Raw genomic sequence first — 25032 nt, 5'->3', positions numbered from 1 at the left:
CGGTGTACGTCGGCCCTACATAACGCCACCCCCAAAGATCAGAAAACCTCCACCCTGCTGCACTCGCTGGGCAGTTCGTCTGGACAGTGCCTCTAAATACGTCTCCGACGATTGTCTCGTTGAAGGCATCTGCGACACTCATCAGTGAAGAGAGCGTGATGCCTATCTGAGCGGTCTATTCGGCATGTTGTTGGGCCCATCTGTAACGCGCTGCATTGTGTCGTGGTTGCAAAGATGGACCTCGCCACGGAAGGCGGGAATGAAGTTGTGCATCTTGCAGCCTACTGCGCACAGTTTGAGTCGTAACACGACGTCCTGTGGCTGCACGAAAAGCTTTATTCAGCATGGTGGCGTTGCTATCAGGGTTCCTCGGAGCCACAATCGGTAGGTAGCGGTCATCGACTGCAGTAGTAGCCCTTGGGCGGCTTGAGCGAGACATGTGATCGACAGTTCTTGTCTCTCTGTATCTCTTCCGTGTCCGAACACCGTCGCTTTGGTTCACTCCAGACGCCTGGACAGTTCCCTTGTTGATAGCCCTCACAAAGTAGCAATGAGGACGCTACGAAACCGCGGTGTTGACCGTCTATACGTGGTTGAACTACAGACGTGACGAGTCGTGTACTTCTTTCCTTGTGGAATGACTGGAACTGATCGGCTGCCGGACCTCCTCCGTCTAATACACGTTGCTGATGCATGATTGTCTACATCTTTGGTCGGGTTTGGTGACATCTCTGAACAGTCAAAGGGACTGTGTCTCTGATACAGTATCCACAGGCAACGTCTGTATTCAGGAGTTCTGGGAACTGGGGTGATGCAAAACTTTTTTTGATGTGTGTATGTGTGAAACCCTGGTCCATTATAAGAGATGGTGTAATGAGATCAGGTTCAATAAATAAATAATTTTTCCTTTAGACTGGCGAATTTCTGTATTTGGCAGTTGTTTAGTGACCGCTACGCGCTTTTTCCGACTGTGAACGATCGCTGGTGAATTTCTGCTGCGGGCCGAGCCGCGTGCACACACATGGCTGCATTAACTGCGCGCCGAGACGGCGGCGAGTCAATGCTTGATGACCGCACCGACTGGCCGCCCCCGGCGCGCCTGGTTAACACGGCCGCCGGCAGTGCGTGGGCGGCAGCCGTGTGCGTGTGACGTCACCGGTGACCCGCACCGCGGCGTGGGTGCGGGCGCGGCCGCGACGCGACCTCAGCGCCGCCACAACACGCCGGACGGTGGGGGCCTGGGGCGAGGTAATGCAGCAGACAGCTCCCGGCTATTCCTGCCTTGCTTTTGACCCCTGGCGGACTTTCGCACCGAAATCTGTTACAATGAAGATGGATGTACACTGATGAGCCAGAGACAAGACCGCCGGCCTGCTATGCCCGTGCAGGCGACAGCAGCGTCACCTGGCGAGGAGTGGCTGCCGGTCAGACACGGGCACGCCGCCCGCAGTGTCAGTGGGCGTGCTGTCCGTGTGCAAACGGTTCTGGTCACCAGTCCCCTAGACTTAGAACTACTTAAACCTAACTAACCTAAGGACCTCACACACATCCGTGCCCGAGGCAGGGTCCGAACCTGCGACCGTAGCGATCGCGCGGTTCCAGCCTGAAGCGCCTAGACTCGCCGGCCGGCTGTCCGTGTACAGAATGTGGAAGGCGCGCGATCTATCTGACTTATATCGAGGACAGATTGTAATCTCCCAGAGGCTCGGGACAAGCATTTCCGAAACTGTACAGCTGCTCAGGTGTTGGAGGAGTGCTGTTTGCCTTCAACAAGTGGCCAAACCGAGGTGGCCAGACGTCGTTGGGTTCCAGTGGCCACCCCTAACTACAGATGTCAGACGTCGCAGGTTGGGGAGACTGGCAAGAATGGACAGGCGGCGAACTGTAGCGGGGCAGAATGAGGTTTCCACTCTGCGGAGTGTGCGCTGATACGAGACTTCCTGGCAGATCAAAAGTGTGTGCTGGACCGGGACTCGAACGCGGGACCTTTTGTAGCGGGGCAGAGTACTAGTGCGTCTGAACACAGAGTGCAGCGACCGCTCCTAACGAAGGGCCTCCGCAGATGACGAGCCACGGATGTGCCGACGCTAACACCACGACACCCACAACTACGACTGAAATTGGCACGTGGCCATCGGCAATGGGCGTTGGCGCAGTGGCACAGCGTTACATGGTCTCCCCATGGGAGAGCGCGAATCCGTCGTTTTCGAGGGGAACAGGTTCCTGAACTACATGACGGAGACAAACTTGCGGGGGCTCCATTATGCTCTGGGAAACATTCGCGTGCGCATCCATGGATGCAGTAGAAATCGTGCAAAGGATAATAACGTCCAGGGAGTATCGTACACTGGCTGCACACCACGTACACCCCTTCATGACGATCACGTTTCCTGACGACAGTGGCATTCTTCAACTTGATAATGAACCTGGTCACAAGGCCAGGAGAGTGATGGAGTGGTTCGAGGAACACAGTGGCGAGTTCCGATTGGTGGGCTGCCCTTGCCTCAGGGGCTGCCCCTCCCTCCCCACCCCCTCAACTAGCCAGATCCGAACGCGGCCGAACACACCTGGGATCCAACTGGACATGGCGTCAGAGCTCATCGCCCCCTCCCCAGAATTTACGCGAATTACGTGACTTGTGTGTGCAGATGCGGTGCCAACTCCCTCCCGCGACCTACAAAGGTCTCACTGCGTGACCGCTGTTATCCGTGCCAAAGGTGGACATACCGACTATTAAGTAGGTGGTCATAATGTTCTGCCTGATCGGTGTAATTTCCTTCCTTGAAGAACGGCGGTCATTAGCTCTTACCACATCCGCCGCCAGCAGCTGAAGGCGCCGGCACGGTAACTCAACGTGTTCGGAGAGAGGGTTAGCTGCCTGCTGTAATAAAAGAATTGAGTTAATGGATCAACGACGAACTGAAACGGGTGTCTTGCGACGTCCGCCCCGAGCAGACACAACGAACAAAATGAGATTTAAAAACAAACGCACCTGAGAAGAAATAGTTGGGAGAGCGTTAAACTGAAGATCTAAAGGTCCCTGGTTCAATCACGGGTTTCGGCAATGTGTTTTTTCTCCAGCAGGGTAGCTGATCGTGTTCAGTCAAAGGGCTCGCTGCTCTCTGTAATAAAATAAATTGAGTTAATGTGTCACAGACGAACTTGAAGAATCGTCATGGGACGTCCGCCCCGAACAAACAGAACGAATAGTACCGAACAAAATAAGATAAAAAAATGGTCAGCGTGACGGACTGTCAATCCTCTGGCTGCGCCGGGGAATTTTCTCCGCCCACGGACTGGGTGTTGTGCTGCCCTGATCATCATCCTATATCATCCTATCATCCTCATCGACTGCAGGTGGCCGAGGTGGCGTCACATTGAAAGACGGGCGCCCGGCGAACGGTCTGCCCGACGGCGGGGCCCTAGCCATAAGATTAAATAAGAAAGCTCAGGAAGCCGCCTGAGCCTCAACCGTAGGCGGGGGGGCGAGGCGGGGGCGGTTGACGCCTCCTCAAGTCTGGGAAGCGATTCCTGTATTCAGAACACAATTCTGACCAAGTTCCAGCAATCATTGTCTGCGAATCTAGTACACTGCAGATTCAACATCGCTCAGCGCGTCTTGTTCAGATAGCTTACTGAAATGCAGTCGCGTGATGTCGTCGATAGCCGGAGATATTTCGACAGCAGTACACCCTGTCATTTTCGAGGCAAAACTGCAGCAGGTAAGCGCTGTGCAAGCGAATTTCAAACCTCGGATTTCAGATAAATTTCGTAAAGGTTAGACACACACACACACACACACACACACACACACACACACACACACACATAGTGTAAGCACCAGCGCCATCACAAGCCAAAGATGACCTACGTCAGAAGTTATGGAAAGTGAACTTAAGAATCTGCGGGTAACTCTGAAGTTCGGTTATTTGACAAGTGAGAGAGCAGGATTCCATGCAGAATTTAAACAAAAACCGCCATCTATGTTTATAAGGTCTCTTGCTAATTTAATTTCAACAGCTGCTTTAATGTCACTACCCCAATAGCTGGAAGTGCATGCCAGAATCTCCGTGTCGCTATATTCCATAGGATGGCAGGTGCCAAGACAATGTTCTGCAATGCTGGATTTGCTCGCCTGCTGTAAGCGTGTGTGCCGCTTAGTACACCGTTCATGATAGATTGACCAATATATGACATGCCACAGCCGCAAGGAATACAGCAGACACACGCCTTACACAAACCAAGATCATTCTTTTACGTAACATAAAGGGACCCTGATCTTAGATGATGGTCGAAAAATACATTTCACATCATATTTCTGTAAAATACGACCAATCCTTTTCGGAATGCCCCCTGCATAAGAGAAAAGGCCGTACGAACACGTTGGTGTTAAATGGCTCTGAGCACTATGGGATTTAACATCTGAGGTCATCAGCCGCTAGAACTTAGAACTACTTCAACCTAAGTAACCTAAGGACATCACACACGTCGACACCCGAGGCAGGATTCGAACCTACGACCGTAGCGGTAACGCGGTTCCAGACTGAACCGCCTAGAACCGCTCCGTCACACCGGCCGGCCACTTTGGTGTCACCTCAGTTTTATCACTCACCGGGTGCTCAATTCGTCGATAATACAACGCACGTGTAATCTCTCATTCAGTATAACCATTCTGACGAAAGGTGATTCCGACATGGGTTATCGGTCAGACAATCAGGAATGCTGAGGACCGGTGCACTGAACATAAGCGCCACACAAGCTTACAACAGCCTAACAAATCTACCACTGCAGAACAATGTCTTGAACATTGTATACGCCGGCAGAAATTAAGCCCTCACGGCACTTACCCTGCTTTTTAGCTGTCACGCTGTTATCGTTGCTTGGTGCAGACCTTTGAAGAACCGTGCTGAAGTAGTGTCCTCGATCTTTTGTCCACCACTCCCTGGTAAAGCCGTCACTGAACTGCAGAAAGAGACTGATCCAACATCCTAGCGTATGGATTCCATCGCGATATTCCCGCACAAATTATCGTGCCCGTCGTCTGTACACCTGCATTTGTTGCAGACAGGATTCATTACAAAAGTTTGCTCTTTGTCTGCGGACATAGACGATCGGATTTGGCTGTATGATCGTACATTCGCTCTTACACTGCAAAACTATTGTTGTGGACTGGGAAGAACACGCCTATAATATACTACAAGCATGTCTATTGCGCCAGATTACTCGAATAAAGACAATTTCGTTTTATAGGGTAGGAGTAACGAAAAAAGATAGAGGAGTTAGGACCTTCTCAAATGGTTTAAATGGCTCTGAGCACTATGGGAGTTCTGTCCCCTAGAATTACTTAAACCTAACTAACCTAAGGACATCACACACATCCATGCCCGAGGCAGGACTCGAACCTGCGACCGAAGCGGTCGCGCGGTTCCAGACTGAAGCGCCTAGAACCGCTCGGCCACACCGGTCGACGGCAGCGTGAAGGTGGCATTTTTTGTTGGTTATTTTTGTCACTGTTGAAAAACACTTTTTCAATCGTTCTATTTAAAATTTTAGATTTTTAATTCTGTGTGTCAATCAAACTCTATTGCAATATGAAAACGTTTTTTTGAATGTTTTCTAGATATATTTTTAGCTCGTTGGATAACCGGGATTAAATCATACGAGAATTTAACTTCAAGAACGTTGAACGAAAATGGCGGCACCCATTGTCAATATAACAATAATATAGAAGATTTAAGGTGAATATGCTATTGAAATATGCTTGCCATTCAGTTATCAAAGCAATCTGCCTTTAAAGTGCTAAGTGGATAACTATCATCACTAAGGATTCGTAAATTTCGTATATATTGTCTATATTGTCTATATTGGGGCTGAACACGTTTTCACATTCACTGAATCAAATAAAAAAGGGCAATTTTAGAATTATCTCCCTTCTTGGCTAAATTTCTACGGGTCCACATGTTTTACATCTACATCTATATCCATACTCCGCAATCCACCTGGCGGTGTGTGGCGGAGGGTACCTTGAGTACCTCTATCGGTTCTCCCTTCTATTCCAGTCTCGTATTGTTCGTGGAAACAAATACTGTCGGTATGCCTCTGTGTGGGCTCTAATCTCTGTCATTTTATCCTCACGGTCTCTTCGCGAGATATACAATATACTGCTTCAACAAAAGGCCGTACCGAGCTACTGAGCCTGTCTCTTGCAGAGTCTTCCAATGGAGTTTATCTATCATCTTCGTAACACTTTCGCGAGTACTAAATTATCCTGTAACGAAGCGCGCTGTTCTCCGTTGGATATTCTCTGTCTCTTCTATCAACCCTATCTGGTACGGATCCCACACCGGTGAGCAGTATTCAAGCAGTGGGCGAAGAAGCGTACTGTATCCTACTTCCTTTGTTTTCGGACTGCATTTCGTTAGGATTCTTCCGATGAATCTCAGTCTGGCATCTCCTTTACCGACGACTAATTTTATATGGTCATTCCTTTTCAGATCACTCCTAATGCCTACTCCCAGATAATTTACGGAATTAACTGCTACCGGTTGCTGACCTGCTATATTGTAGCTAAATGATAAAGGATATTTAATTCTTGACTGTATAGTAATTCAAGCCGGCGGATTGTTGCAGATCTGTCAGTTTTCTGGCGTTGTCACACTGAAGGACAGCGTCCACCATGTGTGGACGAACTCTTCGAATTCGAAACTCGATTACAGCGCGCTCTGTCTCACGCGCCGACATGCTGAACGAACGTGATTCAGGGAGGGGCGTTGTGTTGGGCAATTCAGCAAACGCATCTGATTGACCGTTATAGTCATAAGACGAAGCGCTTAAGGGCAACGCCTCTGAATTTTTTTATGTGAAAACTTTTAAGGCTTTTTAAATGCAACAAGCGTGTTAACGTTCTGCATCTTTATCCTTCAAGTCAGCACAGTTGCAGGCGTCTGTCGGTAGAGGGCTCAGAACTGTGGCGTGCGACATGGCACTGCGTAACATACAGTACTTACGTTGGTGCGTGAGGGACAGAGTGCTGTAGGCGAAAATTTCGTCCACACATGGACGACTGCCCTTCAGCATGACAATGCGAGACCACACACGAGCGCTACATCTGCAACAATCCGACGCCTTGGGTTCACTGCCATCGATCATTCTCCATACATTCCAGACATGGCCCCATGCAATTTTCACTCGTTTTCAAAACATGAAGAACAAGACTTAATTTGATATTGATTGAGCGGTGCAAGTAGAGGCAAAGTGGTCGTTCCGTCAACAGAGTCAAAACTTTCCACAGCGACGGCAGCAGCGAATTGGCCTCTCAATGGGAGAAATGTGTTCGCCGCCAGGGTGACCATGCCGAGAAATACATACGTAAACGTGAAGACTCAACATGTAGCGAGTTAGAAGCTTGGCCGGCCGGCGCAGCCGAGCGGTTCTAGGCGCTACTGTCTGGAACCGCGCGACCGCTACAATCGCAGGCTCGAATTCTGCCTCGGGCATGGATGTGTGTGATGTCTACATCTACATCTACATCTACATGTCCTTAGGTTAGTTAGCTTTAAGTAGTTCTAAGTTCTAGGGCACTGATGACCACAGGTGTTAAGTCCCATAGTGCTCAGAGCCATTTGAACCATTTTGTTAAAAGCTTGAAATGTAGTATATTTCATACTGGCGGAATGGATTGAGGAGTCACTAATAAATACATGTTTCTGGAATTTGGCTGAATTGCTTACTCTTAGGGCATGTCCGCATGCAGCAGTAGGCTAAGCTTTTTTATTTTAATTTATTCATTAGGTACTGCAAAATATGTGACCAAAAGCACACAACAAAACCCTATCTGTGATTAAACATCCACCATTTCATTATTTTTTTCAAAACTCAAAAAACTGTGCTACTACTCCGAGCGCAATACGGTATAGATAAGAAAATTATCTGATATTTGATTTCAGATACGACCTGCAGACTGCTGGACTCACCTCACTTGGACAGAGCAACGTCAGCTCCTCGGATGGGAGGCTTAATGATGACTGACTTTCTTAAGAAATGATCAACAATGTAAGCTTTCACGGCCGGTATTGTCTTCACTTAAAACTTACGGCAAAGCTATAGCTTTGTAAAACAGAAGCGTATCCACCTAGACGTTATGGCTTACCCAAAGTTCATAAACCTGGGATTCCGTTGAGGCCAATTGTCAGCGCTATAGGCGGACCAACACACGAGTTAGCTAGACACCTTGCCTCAATGCTACAGCCTTATGTTGGTAGGACGGACAGTCATATTAAAAATTCTGCTCATTTCATTGACAGGTTAAAGGAAACGAGCGTGGGCCCGGGTGATATCCTTGTCAGTTTTGACGTTGTGTCGTTATTTACCATGATTCCGGTAAACGAAGCTATCTTATGCATAGCGGATATTTTTCCTACCGATATTGTGGCATTATTCCGACACTGCCTCACCACAACCTACTTTCACTACAATAACAACTTTTAAGAACAGATTGATGGGGTGGCTATGGGCAGTCCTCTCAGTCCTGCCGTGGCTAACTTATTTATGGAGACTTTGAACAACGGGCGTTGCAGACTGCCAGTAAGAGACCAGCCAGATGGTATCGCTACGTCGATGACACGTTCGTAGTATGGACACACGGAGCAGAGCAGCTGGATGCCTTCCTGCCACATTTAAACAGCATTAATCCGAAAATCCAATTCACTATGGAAGGGAAAGGAATGGGCAACTGAACTTCCTCGATGTGCCTGTGATTAAACGACGGGACGGAACGTTCGGCCATAAGGTGCATAGAAAGCCCACACATACTGATCGTTATCTACACAAAGATTCAAACCACCACCCTAGACAAAAAAGAGGTGTAATGAAAACTTTGGTAGACAGGTCGTACAAACTTTGTGAACCTGTTTATTTAAAAGATGAGATTGAACATCTACGGTCAACTTTCGTGAAGAATGGCTATTCTAGCAAGGATATAGATCGAGCACTTCGCTCTAGGTAGAGAATCAGGAGTAACGACCAACAACAGTCACCCAAGGGCAAAGTTTACCTACCGTTGATTAGTAAGGTCACAGATCGCATTGAGAAAGTTTTAGGCAAGTATGAGGTGGAAACTATTTTCAGACCCACCAGGAAAATAAAAGAATTTTTAAGGTCGGCTAAAGATGCACGACACCCTTTGGCTACGCCGGGGGTATATAAAATTCCATGTAGTTGTGGACAGGTTTATACCCGCACCACAAAGAGAAGTGTGAACAGTCGTCTTGTTGAACGTAAGAGGAATTGCCGCCTGGGTCACACGGATTAATCGGCCGTAGCGGAACATGTTTACTAGGAAGGTCATTATGAAATAAAGTTCAGAGAGACGAGCGTCATATCAAAAAACTCGCATTATTATGCACGCTTGTATAGAGAGGCTATCGAGATTGATAAACATCGTAATAATTTTAACAGGAAAGACGAAGGTGTTAAACTGGATAAAATTTGGTTGTCAGCGTTGCACAGCAAGCGTGACGATCGACTACTTTCAATCTACAATGTTGGCATTACCAGAGACAGTGTCATAGCCGACGCCACGTGATGGACAGTGGCTCCCTCTGTGCTGCCTATACAACCAGCGCTTTCTCGAGTTCTCTTGGCAGTTCGCCGCTTTACCTCCGAGGATGTCTCCCGCAGTCGGAGACGAAACGTCAGGAGAGGGTCTGATGCTTTGACCACGACCTATCGGCCCGGGAGTTGTAAGTTAAGGTTTCTTAAGAAACTCAGAAAATGTTGTCCAAGAACCAATAAATAATGTTCAAAATGATTTACCTCTATTACTTCACTATTTCTCCAAAAAAATGGAAAAATCGTCTTTTTACAGGTTGACTGACGAGAATGAACCCTTAAGTAACGGGACTACGTGTTTACTTTGTTAGCAGTAATAAGTAAATACGTAATGTTAATGGGTTCCACTGGTACGTTACTGTCGCAGCAATACTTGTTTACGATACGAGGCTTTGTTCCCACACTGTCCCTCCGCGAGCGGGCGGCACGGAGTGTTTGCTTACGTCCGCTGACCATCTGGCCTGTGATTCACTCATCTGCCTGCCACCCCTCTAGCCAGCTGCAGCTCTGTCTCGTGACGAGCAAAGAGGCCACAGAACATCGCAGTCGGCTGGCGCTTCCTCAGTTGTGGCGTAGAAGCAAATAAAAAGCTGTTCGAACCTCTGTGCGGCGGGATAAGAATCCCAGCATCCGTTGTCCGCCTAGCTGTAATTCTCAATGTTTGAAGATCCTTAATAATTTGTGAAACTTTATAATAACAATAATAGATGTGAAACGCAGCCTGTAGAGCTTCTACAACACTAGTTTCCAACCGTTCTAAAGTCATACCCCCCTCCCTGCACTATCATCAACTAAACTTTAAAATGAAAAGGAAGTTTATTTCAACACTTTTATTTCTAGAACGACGAAAAATAAATGATGTTTAGCTTTTATAGATATTTTCTTACACTACAGACGTCCGCACCGATAGCTGACTGGTCAGCGTGATACACAATGATTTCTATCCACGTAAGTGCTAACTGAAATCTGTGGCACACTCTGCCATTAAACTCGATTCGACGAAAATCAAAATCGTGCCAAACCCATCTACCCCTGTAGTCATTCATATTTAATTTTACTACTTCATGGCCGGCCGGTGTGGCTGAGCGGTTCTAGGCACTACAGTCTGGAACCGAGCGAACGCTACAGTCGCATGTTCGAATCCTGCCTCAGGCATGGATTAGGTTAGTTAGGTTTAAGTAGTTCTTAGCTCCAGGGGACTGATGACCTCAGATGTTAAGTCCCATAGTGCTCAGAGCCATTTAAACCATTTTTTTACTACTTCATGTGTGAAACAGAGCTTTCCTATTTAAATTCCTTCCTTTTTTCCCCTTTTTTGTGAAATTAATATGTGTTGTGTCTCTTCGCTCCAAGCCTCATGTAATCATTGTCAAACATAATAACCTTAGAATGAAATTTTCACTCTACAGCGGAGTGTGCGCTGATTTTAAACTTCCTGTCAGATTAAAACTGTGTGCTCAGGTGGTAGAGCACTTGCCCCCGAAAGGCAAAGCACCCGAGTTCGAGTCTCGGTCCGGCACTCAGTTTTAATCTGCCAGGAAGTTTCATAATAACCTTCATTGTTATTATTTGTATATTTGCCACTATTGTTACTGTATTTACTGCCTCACCGCAAATTTAAAAATTGACATTGATTGTAGCGAACTGTGTACCTAAAACTGAATACAAGCAAATAACACGGAGGAACTATGCGATGAACTCTTGACATGAAGACAAACAACAAAAGGAAATGTTAATGGAAAACATACTGCTTGGAAAAAGATCGTCTATGGCCGGGTAGCCATATTTTAACTATACATATGAAGGTAATATCTGTTCCTGAAAGAACAGATACCATTGATGACAATGCAGCTTCTCTAGAATGAAATGATAATTAAATCGACGCCCCAGTTGCAAACAGGCGTTGATATAAATTATTGGGGACATGTAAGCAGGAGATCCCGGGTTTGAGTCCCGGTCGGGGCACACATTTTCAACATATCCCCAATGATGTATATCAACGCCTGTTTGCAGCTGGGGCGTCGATTTTATTATCCTTTCATTCTAGAGAAGCTGCACGGACATCAATGGTATCTGTTCTTTCGGGAACAGATACTAGCTTCATATATATATAGTTAAATGCTACATCATAAACGAAGAAAAAAGTACGCGGGCTGGATATGAACCACCAGCGTGATAGTCGTGAACATTAGCTGCTGCAATAGATTCGTTTGGTCGTAAGGTGTATAATGTTACAGATATAGACCGAGCGGGGTGGCGCAGCGGTTACACACTGGACTCGCATTCGGGAGGACGACGGTTCAGTCCCGCGTCCGGCCATCCTGATTTAGGTTTTCCGTGATTTCCCTAAATCGCTCCAGACCAATGCCGAGATGGTTCCTTTGAAAGGGCAAGCCGACTTCCTTACCCATCCTTCCCTAATCCGACGAGGCCGATGACCTCGCTGTCTGGTCTCCTTCCCCAAAAACGACAACTACTACAGACATAGCGGGTACACATAAAACTTCAACATCGATTTTCTCAGAAACTGTGGGCCCTCTGCAGCGTACCTGAGATCCGTCAAAGCCCGTGGTTAACAGGTTTGCTGGTGTCAACAGGTTATGCTCATAACGGAGAAATCGTTACAGGAGCTTACTGCCGAAGTATCCTGACGATGTTATGGCGGGCTGTTAAGACGAAGCAGTGGGCCATTCCGACCGAGGGGCTGCTTCTGATACAAGGCAGCTCATTTTGTACTGGGCCGGCCACACACGATGCTCTTTGGGGGATCAGGTTTTGCCTCACCCCCACGTATTCTCCTGGCGTACAGCAACTAGTGACTTCTTCCGGTTTCCTCGAATGAAGAAATTATTGCGTGGTAGGCATTTCCAGAATGACAACGAGCTGATCTTCGAAACAGGGCGCGGGCTGAAACGTACGCTCTCGGTAGTTGTATATGTGTATGTAACATCCGCATTGGGTCTGTCACTCAAGTTCTCACTCAATTTGCTATTTCTTGTACGTAACTACGGTCGTCGTTTTAAAACTTCCCGTGGTCCAGCGGTTCTGAACCACGGCCGTGATCGAACATGCTTTCGTCGGCCTTCTTCTTCCCGCAGGGTGTCACTGAAAGATTCTTCACTACTCCATACTGCTCAGATAATTACTTTACCCCTTTCTTGCATGATTGTCTTATATTTGAACAACTCAAGCCAAATAATGGACAGATCCATTTTAAAATAACGTTCTGAGTAGTGACATTTCAAATGGTTCTAATGGCTCTGAGCACTATGGGTCTTAACATCTGAGGTCATCAGTCCTCTAGAACTTACAACTACTTAAACCTAAATTTATTTATTCGTGTCAGAAGCATTTACAATATATAAAATAATGTACAATATTTACATGTTGTTTGTAGATACATTTACAAGATAATTATTTACACTTGCCGGCCAAAAGTTAGCGACCTCTACTGCATTTGGCGTTGCATGCAGCAGGTCTTCTGTTGTGCATGTTGCTGGACATTGGGTACACTGGAGCAGGTGGAAGGTCGTCTGCGTTGCTCCACACTGGCAGAGCGACGGCTCCTCTAGGAAACCCCATTTGGTCAGATTGCTCTCACATTTCGTGACACCTGAGCGTAGTCTGTTGAGGGGTCTCCATGTACTCCAACTCTCTGTGTAGTCTTTCGCTTGGTGTAATCCAACCCACAGTACTGGTAAGCCTTGCACGCCATAGTTCGATTCGGCATTGCTGTGGTGCCCCAACTAGGGCCTCAGTAGATCTGAGGAAGCTCTTTCTGGATTTTAGTCGCCGGTTTGCTGGCTGATAGCCATATAGGGGGTGAGCCGCAGAAGTTTCTGATTTTTCCTTGTCGCTTTGCTGCTACCTCCCGGCGGATGTCGGGGGGTGCAATTCCCGCGTGGCTGTACAGTTTATCCAGAGGAATAGGCTTCAGGCACCCGGTGATGATACGACAAGTTCATTAAGAGCAACATCTACTGTTTTGGCATGGCAAGAATTGAAACACACTGAGCTTGCGTATTCTCCGGCAGAGTAACACAACGCAAGGGAAGAGGTTCTCACAGTGTTGGCGTGTGCTCCCCACGTTGTGCCTGTCAGCTTTCTGATGATATTCTTCCTGGCTGCCACTTTTTGCTTGGTATTTAGGCAGTGCCTCTTCTATGTTGATGCACGGCCAAGGGAGACCCCTAGGTATTTGGGATACGTACAGTGTTCTAGTCATGTTTCTTCCCAGGTGATTTTGAGGGCTCTAGCTGCCTGTCCGTTTTTAAGATGGAAAGCGCAAGTCTGTGTTTTTCCAGAATTTGGTCTCAACTGGTTTTCCCTCTAGTAAGCTGACAGTTCTCTCAATGCTTTGGACAGATTCTCTTCAACATCTGCATAGATGAAGCTCTGTGTTCCTTCAGGTAGTGGTTGATCATTTGTGTAGATGTTAAACAAAGCTGGAGCAAGCACACTTCCCTGGGGTAATCCGTTTTTCTGTGATCTCCATCTGCTTCTCTTTCCCTGGAATTCAACAAAAAAGCTTCTATTTTCAAGGAGATTCCTTATGAAACAGGTTAGCTGGTAGTCTCTAGTGGCATTGTACAGCTTCATTAGAAGTCTTCTGTGATTAAGTGTGTCATTAGATGATTCCTGCACGTGGTGCCCCTGCATAGGTATCTGAAATAGGTACTGAACTGAACACCAACATTCCAGAAGCACTTATGAGTCCAAACAAGATAAACCTAAATAATCTAAGGACATCACGCTCAAACATGCCCGAGGCAGGATTCGAACCTGCGACCGTAGTGGTGGCGCGGTTGCGGACGGAAGCGCCTAGAACCGCCCCGCCACATCGGCCAACTTTTCATATTTCGTTGCGAGTTTTTGTCACCCCATGTCCACATATTGTCCGAACCGTGTGCATATATTTGTACAGCTGCGAGGGTGCGCGCACAGTGAATGTTTCTATTTTTTTATTTTTCACTCATGTACGCTACACCAAGTGTAACGTCCCCTTAGAAAAATTAATGAATTACTGTACTGATAAACATTTATGTTATTTGATTCTCAAACAGCTGAGCAAAACTGAACGTACTCAGACATCCACTAAAGTGAAACACAATATTTTTAGAGCAACGCAATCTAACTTTCAGTAATGCCTACAAAAGAATGGCCCTGACTAACAATAACTTATACCTTTCATGAATTCTTACCTCACAAAGATCTTCGTTACTCGAACTACTGCAATACAGCGAGCGCCAATGTTGCCAGCTAAATAAAAAAATTCAAACTACTGAAGGCACTAACTACTGATAGGCATAGTTAGCAAATGAAAGATTTTGATAGAGAACAAACAATGTATTTACCTTAATAGTGTTGAAAAGTCGATGGACACACGTCCAGATCATCCGGTCTCAAAACTCCGCCATTTCTCTCCCCACATCCACCACTGCTGGCGGCTCACCTCCAACTGCGCAACGCTACGCGCTGTTAACAGCCAACTGCCCAACACTACAATAGCAAACAACAATGCAAACCAGCCACAGACTGCACACAGCACAGCCAGTGTCGTTACCAAAGGAAAAAAACCTAAACAGCACACAAGTTAACAAAGAACAAGACCACCTTTGAGTACTGAAAGATAACATAACGGAACATTATGTTCTGATAAGCACCTGCACAATATCCTTACAGGTGCAAGGCTACCAAGTGGATCCCACCAACCAGCTAAGATGTGGACTGCCTTGAATAGAATCAGAACGGGCTATGGCCGGTGCAGAGTATCCACAATGTCATCCATCGCTGGCGAAGAAATTTTGGAAATTCGTGGTAAGGGCTTACGGAACCAAACTACTAAAGTCATCGGTCACTAAGCCTACACTCTACTTAATCTGACTTAAAGTAGCTGACGCTAAGGACAACACACACACGCATGCCCGAGGGAGGACTGGAGCCTCTGACGGGGGAACCAGCGCGGACCGTGACAAGGCGCCTCAGACCGCGCGGCTACCCCGCGCGGCCATTTGCATAGATATGTCGCATTCAAGGGTGAGGACCGGCATCATCATCAGCGTTCAGCTGTCAGACCGGACGTGCCCTGTGGGAACAGACGCAGCCGACCGGCGGGGCGTGGCTGCCCACCTCCTCCTGCCCCCCCCCCCCCCCCCCCCCCCCACCAGACCAGACCGACACCTGGCCGCTCCCCTGGATCCCTGGAGGCACTCGGCCGGGTCCGCAGAGAGATCTGCACGGCGATTCCGGCGGACTGGTTCCGTCGCAGCGAGTGAGGTGGCGTGATGTGGCCAAAGTACTGGACGCTCACGCCCGTCATCCATATTTAAGTTTTCTGTGATTTCCCTAAAACAATCCAGGCAAATGGCGGTATGGTTCCTCGCAAAGGCGCCACTGATTTCCTTCCCCATTCCTCAAGATATTACGACTTGTGCTCCGTCTCTAATAACCTGGATATCGACGGGACGTTAAACCCTGATCTCCCTTCCCTGTTCCCCCCACTTCCCACAGACTGATATCAAAGGCATACGCCTACAGGAGCCGTCCTGCTTACACTGCTACACAAGCTCTCCAAGCGGTCTTAAACCAAACTATTCACTGTGTCAGATAATACAAATACTACCGTCTATATTGATTTGTAATGTGTTTCCTTTTTTTCTAAATTCTGTGTATGTAGAGCAATAAATGGCCCCTATAACAAAACGAAGATATCACATTTATCATATTCAGGTTTCCAAAGAAACCTGAGAGGTATTAACATCAAATTATGGTACTGTTATAGTTACGATTCTCTTCTAACATGCACACATTTGGTCAAGATAAAGGCTTCTTTTAGGAGCACAAAATTCCTGGTAAATATTAGAAGCCATGACCTTTCGCCAAAAGATTACGCACTACGGTGACAATCTCTTCGCTACAGTGCGAATGAAATCAGTGTATGAACGCCACAGAAGGGTGTTGATAACAAGTCAAAAGCATTACAACCGAACACACACAGAAATCCACTTTCACAATTGCTGTCGCATCAGAACCAGAAACATAGCTCACCGACATATGCTCCATCACGATCTCTAATACAGACGTCAACCTACGAGTATTTAAAAAATGAAGTACAAAGTGATCAAAAAGTCAGTATAAAGTTGAAAACTTAATAAACCACGGAATAATGTAGATAGAGAGGTAAAAATCTACACACATGCTCAGAGTGACATGAGGTTTTATTATAACCAAAAAACAAAACAAAGTTCACAAAATGTCTGACAGATGGTGCTGGACAGCAAAACGTCGGTAACTGCGCATGACAATCGTGTATAAAAGGAGCTGTAATGAGAGAGAGAATCAGATGCGCCAGCACTCGCAGCATGTTGACGTTACCTGAAAAGGCGCTTTTAGTGAAGCTGTATTACCAGAATGGCGAATGTGCTAGTTCAGCGTTACGATCCTATCGCCATAGGAAGGGGATTCCAACCGGGTAAAGGTCCATTGGCAAATGGAGCTGTGGCGAGAATGATTACGAAGTTCGAAGCCACGGGTTGTTTGGACGATAGACCCCGTAGTGGCAGAGCGAGCACAAAGCGTAATGCTGCTCAGACAGTTCAGGAAGAAATGGAGACTGTAGCGGGTTCGTCTATGCACGGGGAAGTCAGCGCTCGTGCAGTCGCACGTCGCACCGACATTTCATACACTACTGTTTGGTTGGCACTGAGACGTACGCTCCGATGCTATCCGTACAAAATCCATCGGCATCATGAACTATTACCTGGCGATTTAGTAAAGCGGAGGGCATTTGCGGAGTCGGCGTTTTAAAAGATGGCGGAAGATGGCGATTGGTTGAGTAACATGTTGTGGACCGACGAAGTTCATTTCACGCTCTGAGGGTCTGTCATCGCCCACAACTGCAGAATTTGGGCTACCGAAAATCCTACAACTGTCGTGGAAACTCCATTGCACGACGAGAAAGTCACGGTATGGGTTGCATTTACCACATCTACCGTTATCGGGCCTTTCTTCTTCGAGGAAATGCGTGATTCTGGTTTTGTAACTGCTACCGTGACGGGTGAGAGGTACGCCGATATCTTATAGAATCGCATCATTTCCAGCCTGGCTGACTAACACCTGCTGGAACGTACGATGTTTATGCAGGATGGCGCTCCACCCCATATTGCTAGACGCGTGAAAGATCTCTTGCGCGCGTCGTTTGGTGATGATCGTGTGCTCAGCCGCCACTTTCGTCATGCTTGGCCTCCCAGGTCCCCAGACCTCAGTCCGAGCGATTATTGGCTTTGGGGTTGCTTGAAGTCGCAAGTGTATAGTGATCGACGGACATCTCTAGGGGTGCTGACAAACAACATCCGAAGCCAATGCCTCACCATAACTCCGGACATGCTTTACAGTGCTGTTCACAACATTATTCCTCTACAGCTATTGTTGAGGAATGATGGTGGACGTATTGAGCATTTCCTGTAAAGAACGTCATCTTTGCTTTGTCTTACTTTGTTATGGTAATTATTGCTATTCTGATCAGATGAAGCGTCATTTATCGAACACGGTTTGAACTTTTGTATTTTTTTGGTTCTAATAAAACCCCATGCCATTCCAAACATTGAGAGTTGGCAAAAGCCCCCTCTCATATTTCTATCTTACTCCGAGTAATTCGATTTTCCTCTCTAATTGCATGCGGTGAAAAGTTGCTATTCCTTCCCACGCGGACTTCCCACGCAGCGTCTCTCGTCACTCGGGTGGTCCGGTGACAGGCGGGCTCTGCTGATCTTGTAGGGGTTAAGCCGACGGATGTGAGGGAGTCGAGTGAGTGCTTTCCAGACGCCGACATTGTAGAATAGTGGCGGAGACACGCTCGCAGGGGCCTGAAGGAGCGGCTGGGCTAGAGGTTCCGTTATTTCGCAGAAACTTAGCGAAAACACTTTCTGGCGGGCTACCAGCGAGGCGTGGGAATGACTTGTGTTCCCAGGCAGTCTTGGCGGGCAAATTCCGGCGTTTTCTGCCAAATCGTAACTGTGATTGGCTTGCTCAGGGCATAGCTCCGTGACGTAGCAAAATCAGCGCAGAAATTGGCGCCAAGAATCTCCATTGGTGGAATGGTAGTGCTTCGGCAATAGAGTGGAATTGTCCGCCGGTTTTCGAGTTGCTGATTGGAACGTTTAACCACGGCCACTGCCGTGGGGGCGGGAATGTTCTGTGTTCGGTTTGTACGGGTGCTCTTGTGGTGGCCGGCTCTCGCCTTTCGGTCGGAGTAGGTTACAAGAAAGCTCTCGCTGCTCTGGACAGCCTGCCTTCCATTGGCTGTCTAATGTACTTTTATTTAATTGTAACTGTGTCACGAAGTTGCTGAAGTTTCGACTTTAATGTAACTTTCCGAGTACAGTTGGCAATTGAGCGTTCTGCGTACAAGCGGCCTATGTTGTCCGTCTTGAGCAGTTTTGGCTAAAGTTGACTGTTTCGGAGTTACTGTGTGACTTCGTTTGTTAAAATCAATCACTGTACCGTCAGTGATTGTGTGGCGAGCCTTCTTCGCCTCCCTCAGAGACGCATTTGTATTGCTAGGAAGTCTTTAGTCTGGAACAACCAGACCAGGATAATTTGTTTCGGGCTATACTCGCGACATTATCATCACCACGACGGGACGTCGAAGCAACCAGCCATCGCCTCCGGTACCCCAGATCGTGTCCGTGCAGTTAAGAAATCAGCTTGGTAATGTACTACCGCAGCACCGGCAAACCAGGCAATTTTGCTAGGTGATAATCAGAGCTCAGCAGAGCGCGCCTGTTTGTCTTTTGTAACTTTGATCTGTCTTGGGTGTTCATTGACTGAGTTCTCACTAATGTAGCAGCAATTAATGCTGGGTTGGCTGTGTGTCTCTCTTAAGACTTGAGTTGCTAGGAATTGGCTCCACATACCACTTCGTTATAAATGTTTAGGAACAACTTCACCTTCACAGCATTTATTTGAGTATGAAATTTGAGCCAATTTGATGTATTGTAAATGTTTCATGGGTATTTGTTTATTATTCTGAGTTGTAATAAATCATATTGTTATTTTGGACAGAACTTTCATTCTGTTAATTGGAAGAGCAACCCTATCATTTCTCACTACGTTAATGAAACTTTCCTTTATTTGTAAGTAGGCTGTTTAGGTTTTCTTATTGGTAACGCCACGTAGCGCTCTGTATAAAAAAAACACTGGCTGTGCTGTGTGCAGTCAGTGGCTGGTCGGCATTGTTGTAATACTCGCCATTGTAGTATTGGGCAGCTGGATGTGAACAGCGCGTAGCGTTGCGCAGTTGGAGGTGAGCCGCCAGCAGTGGTGGACGTGGGGAGAGTGATGGCGGAGTTTTGAAATTTGTAAGAACTGGTGTCATGAACTGATTATATATGACTATTAAGGGAAATACATTGTTTGTTCTCTATTAAAATCTTTAATTTGCTAACTGTGCCTATCAGTAGTTAGTGACTTCCGTAGTTTGAATCTTTTATTTAGCTGGCAGTAGTGGCGCTCGCTGTATTGCAGTAGCTCGAGTAACGAAGATTTTTGTGAGGTAAGTGATTTGTGAAACGTTTAGGTTATTGTTAGTCAGGGCCATTCTTTTGTAGGGATTTTTGAAAGTCAGATTCCGTTGCGCTAAAAACTATTGTGTGTCAGTTTAAGCACAGTCTTGTATAAATTTTTCTAAGGGGACGTTTCATATTTAACTTATTTATCAAATGAAATTATTGCAGGTGCCAAACTCTTTTCTACTCCACTTGCAGGGTAGCTTACAGTCAGTTCGCGTTTCTTCTTAATCCATGTGCAACAGCAAAAGTCGGAGTTAGAATAGAGGGGGGGGGGGGGGGGGGGGCTTAGAGCATCATTTCCATATAAAGATTCTAGAAGAATTTAGTGTTAAATACACTGCTATCCCCGGCATCTCGCATAACATCGCGACCCTGCCAGGACCTTTCCTATGAATCACTGATAAGCAAACAGTATTCTTAGTTGGAACATTAATTTTTGTCTGTATTTTTTTAATGATTAATACCCAAGTTCTTTTTCTTGTAGTTCCGCGATTAGTTTTAAGTAGGGGCGCATGATTACTGTTTTTGTTTTCACCCTATTTTTTTTTTTGTTCGTTGTTTTTTGTGTTTGTTTGATGTGGTGTCCGTATCACATCACACTTTGTCGGGTTTGAGTGCGGTTTCTGTACCCAACAAATCGTGCATGTAATTACAGCGTTGGAACGGCGTTGTCGAAATTTTATGTCTATGTGTAAAAATACAGGGAGTAGATTATTTTTATTGTGCATTTTTAGACGAATTAGTTTTTCATGAATGATCACGAGAAGTAAGGCACGACTATTATCCAGCGAAGCTAAAACAAAAGAGGATAGCATAATGGATAAGGGGCAGGTTACTGACGGGGACAGGTTCGGAGATAAGATGGGCTCATTTCTAGCAGGACAGGGCGGCAGGTTCGTTGATGAGGGAGGTGATTTGGACGCGATCTTACAGCAACGTCGCGGCCGTGATTACGATAGTGAGCTAGAGGACGAAACAGAGACAGGCACACAGGTCGAGACGGTAGCAGAAGTTTATAGTCAAACGAAGGAGAGCAGACAGAGGCCAACTCGGTCACGTCAGAGCCCTAGCGCCCAGGTGTTTACAGTTACATCGCCCATGTTTGAAGAGGATCAAAAAGATGACATAAACCCAATACTGAGCTTCCTACGATCAATGAAAGAAGAAGCTGATGAACAACGTAAGAAGGAGAAGGAAGAAGATGAGAAACAGCGTAAGAAGGAGAAGGGAGAACCTGACGAACAGCGTTAGAAGGAGAAGGAAGAAGATGAGAAACAGCGTAAGAAGGAGAAGGAAGAAAGTGAGAAACAGCGTAAGAAGGAGAAGGAAGAAGATGAGAAACAGCGTAAGAAGGAGAAGGGAGAACCTGACGAACAGCGTAAGAAGGAGAAGGAAGAAGATGAGAAACAGCGTAAGAAGGAGAAGGGAAAAGATGAGAAACAGCGTAAGAAGGAGAAGGGAGAAGATGAGAAACAGCGTAAGGAGGAGAAGGGAGAACCTGACGAACAGCGTAAGAAGGAGAAGGAAGAAGATGAGAAACAGCGTAAGAAGGAGAAGGAAGACGGTGAGAAACAGCGTAAGAAGGAGAAGGAAGAAGATGAGAAACAGCGTAAGAAGGAGAAGGGAGAACCTGACGAATAGCGTAAGAAGGACACTGAGGCAATAATTTCGCATACAGGAGAAATTCGTGGGGAATCACTAACAATAAAGAAAGAATGTGGAGAGGTAAAGCAAATGTCAATGGCTGCACAAAAAGTAGCAGGCCTGACCAAAACGGCAGCAACAGGGGCAATGAAAATCGCAAAAGTAACTTCTCAACTCGCAAGGTGCTTGCGACGTACAACTCAATCCCACTCAAAATCCCTAGCGTTCTTAAAAACCCAAGGTAATATCGCGGTTGCGAACACCACGAAACGAATGGAAGAAGTAGAGAGTCTAATAGCCAAACTAGAGAAAAACGGGCACACGAGCACTGCGCGTTCGGATACCAATGATGGAGTACACAGAATTGTGTCTCCGAGGAAAAGCCCGCCATGCTCTAGCCCGATGACCGAGTGCGGAACTAACAGTGCACACGCAGAAACAGCGAGTAATAGCTCCAATAATTGTAGCCCACTTAGGAGAGTGAATTCGGAGTGCCACTTCCACTGTGATACAGAGGTAGCACATCACAGTTATCAGCAAGATAGATCAGGACGCTCAGCACACGTGCAAGTATCGGAAACGAGTGACAACACCAGTGCGAGGATCGGACAGGATTTTGATCACAATCACTTCCTGTCGACACTAAAATTCCAGAAGTTCAAAGATAATGGAGGGTCGACGCATCCGAAGAGCTGGGTGATGCAGTTTACAAATTCATTACCGTTGTAGTGACCAACCCAGGCAAAATTGGAATTCATGTGTGGACACATCGAAGGCGAAGCCGTGGGAAAGATGCGGGGTGTGGCAGCGACGTGTCGGACTTATCAGGAATTTGTTGGTGTGTTCCTGGGGATCTATTGGTCAATGGATCAATGGAAACGCAAGACAGGATTAAAGAGGAAATAATATTTTGTCCTGAACTGGAATTTTTTGATGATTTACTCAAGAAGAATCAATTTTTAGATAGACAATATAGCAAGGGAGAAATCATCAAATTTTGTTTTTCCAAATTGCTAGTTATGTACCAACAGACACTTGTCGGGAAGTGTGGATCTGACATAGAAGCATTCAAGAGTGACTCGAAGTCGTCTTTGACAAACAAGACGCAAAGGACAGAAAGAAGGGCAAAGTAACAAATACCAACGACCAGCAAGGGAGGACGACAACAGATGGCGTAATAGCACTGGTCGTTTAGGAAACCAGGGTTACGGAAATCGGTATTAGGCTAACCAAGGTTTTGGAAACCAGAGACACGGAAACCAGAACGTCAGGGAACAGAGTCATGCTAGACAAGGAAGCGGGGAGAGGAGGAATAACCAACGGCAAAGCGACCGTAATTGGAGAGAGCGAAATCAAGGACGAAAGGAGAACCAGTAGATTGAAATTAGAAGTGCAAATCCTAATGCACGTCAGAGGAGGGGCAGTCTGACAAGGGATTGGCGCTAGTTCATAGGACTCCACCACATCTCTCACACAAACAAGTTCATGGAATAAAAGTAGTTTAAGTGGTGTTGTTGTTGTGGCCTTCAGTCCTGAGACCGGTTTGATGCAGCTCTCCATGCTACTCTATCCTGTGCAAGTTTCTTCATCTCCCAGTACCTACTGCAGCCTACATCCTTCTGAATCTGTTTAGTGTATTCATCTCTTAGTCTCCCTCCACGCTGCCCTCCAATACCATATTGGTGATCCCTTGATGCCTCAGATCATGTCCTATCAACCGATCCCTTCTTCTGGTCAAGTTGTGCCACAAACTTCTCTTTTCCCTAATCCTATTCAATACTTCCTCATTAGTAATGTGATGTACCCATCTAATCTTCAGCTTTCTTCTGTTGCACCACAATTCGAAAGCTTCTATTCTCTTCTTGTCCAAACTATTTATCGTCCATGTTTCACTTCCATACATGGCTACACTCCATACAAATACAGGGTGTTTCAAAAATGACCGGTATATTTGAAACGGCAATTCAAACTAAACGAGCAGCGATAGAAATACACCGTTTGTTGCAATATGCTTGGGACAACAATACATTTTCAGGCAGACAAACTTTCGAAATTACAGTAGTTACAATTGTCAACAACAGATGGCGCTGCCGTCTGGGAAACTCTATAGTACGATATTTTCCACATATCCACCATGCGAGCAATAATATGGCGTAGTCTCTGAATGAAATTACCCGAAACCTTTGACAACGTGTCTGGCGGAATGGCTTCACATGCAGATGAGATGTACTGCTTCAGCTGTTCAATTGTTTCTGGATTCTGGCGGTACACCTAGTCTTTCAAGTGTCCTCACAGAAAGAAGTCACAGGGGTTCATGTCTGGCGAATAGGGAGACCAATCCACGCCGCCTCCTGTATGTTTCGGATAGCCCAAACCAATCACACGATCATCGAAATATTCATTCAGGAGATTAAAGACGTCGGCCGTGCGATGTGGCCGGGCACCATCTTGCATAAACCACGAGGTGTTCGCAGTGTCGTCTAAGGCAGTTTGTACTGCCACAAATTCACGAAGAATGTCCAGATAGCGTGATGCAGCAATCGTTTCGAATCTGAAAAATGGGCCAATGATTCCTTTGGAAGAAATGGCGGCCCAGACCAGTACTTTTTGATGATGCAGGGACGATTGGACTGCAACATGGGGCTTTTCGGTTCCCCATATGCGCCAGTTCTGTTTATTGACGAAGCCGTCCAGGTAAAAATAAGCTTCGTCAGTAAACCAAATGCTGCCCACATGCATATCGCCGTCATCAATCCTGTGCACTACATCGTTAGCGAATGTCTCTGGTGCAGCAATGGTAGCGGCGCTGAGGGGTTGCCGCGTTTGAATTTTGTATGGATAGAGGTGTAAACTCTGGCGCATGAGACGATACGTGGACGTTGGCGTCATTTGGACCGCAGCTGCAACACGGCAAACGGAAACCCAAGGCCGCTGTTGGATTACCTGCTGCACTAGCTGCGCGTTGCCCTCTGTGGTTGCCGTACGCGGTCGCCCTACCTTTCCAGCACATTCATCCGTCACGTTCCCAGTCCGTTGAAATTTTTCAAACAGATACTTTATTGTAACGCTTTTCGGTCCTTTGGTTACATTAAACCTCCGTTGAAAACTTCGTCTTGTTGCAACAACACTGTGTTCTAGGCGGTGGAATTCCAACACCAGAAAAATCCTCTGTTCTAAGGAATAAACCATGTTGTCCACAGCACACTTGCAC

The 25032-nt window shown here is 46.5% G+C and overlaps 1 protein-coding gene across 1 annotated transcript; it reads left to right on the top strand.

Annotated features, from left to right (window-relative positions):
- Positions 1-1021: 1021 nt before the first annotated feature.
- Positions 1022-21818, top strand: LOC126292030 (cilia- and flagella-associated protein 251-like). Its single transcript, XM_049985824.1, has 2 exons — positions 1022-1144; positions 21429-21818. Exons 1-2 carry the CDS (start codon positions 1022-1024, stop codon positions 21816-21818), a joined length of 513 nt encoding a protein of 170 aa, XP_049841781.1.
- The last annotated feature ends 3214 nt before the right edge of the window (positions 21819-25032 follow it).

This window comes from Schistocerca gregaria, chromosome 9, assembly GCF_023897955.1.
Source record: "Schistocerca gregaria isolate iqSchGreg1 chromosome 9, iqSchGreg1.2, whole genome shotgun sequence".
Lineage (NCBI taxonomy): Eukaryota > Metazoa > Arthropoda > Insecta > Orthoptera > Acrididae > Schistocerca > Schistocerca gregaria.
The sequence above is the reverse complement of the archived record's forward strand: the minus strand, read 5'-3'. Positions and strand labels throughout refer to the sequence as shown.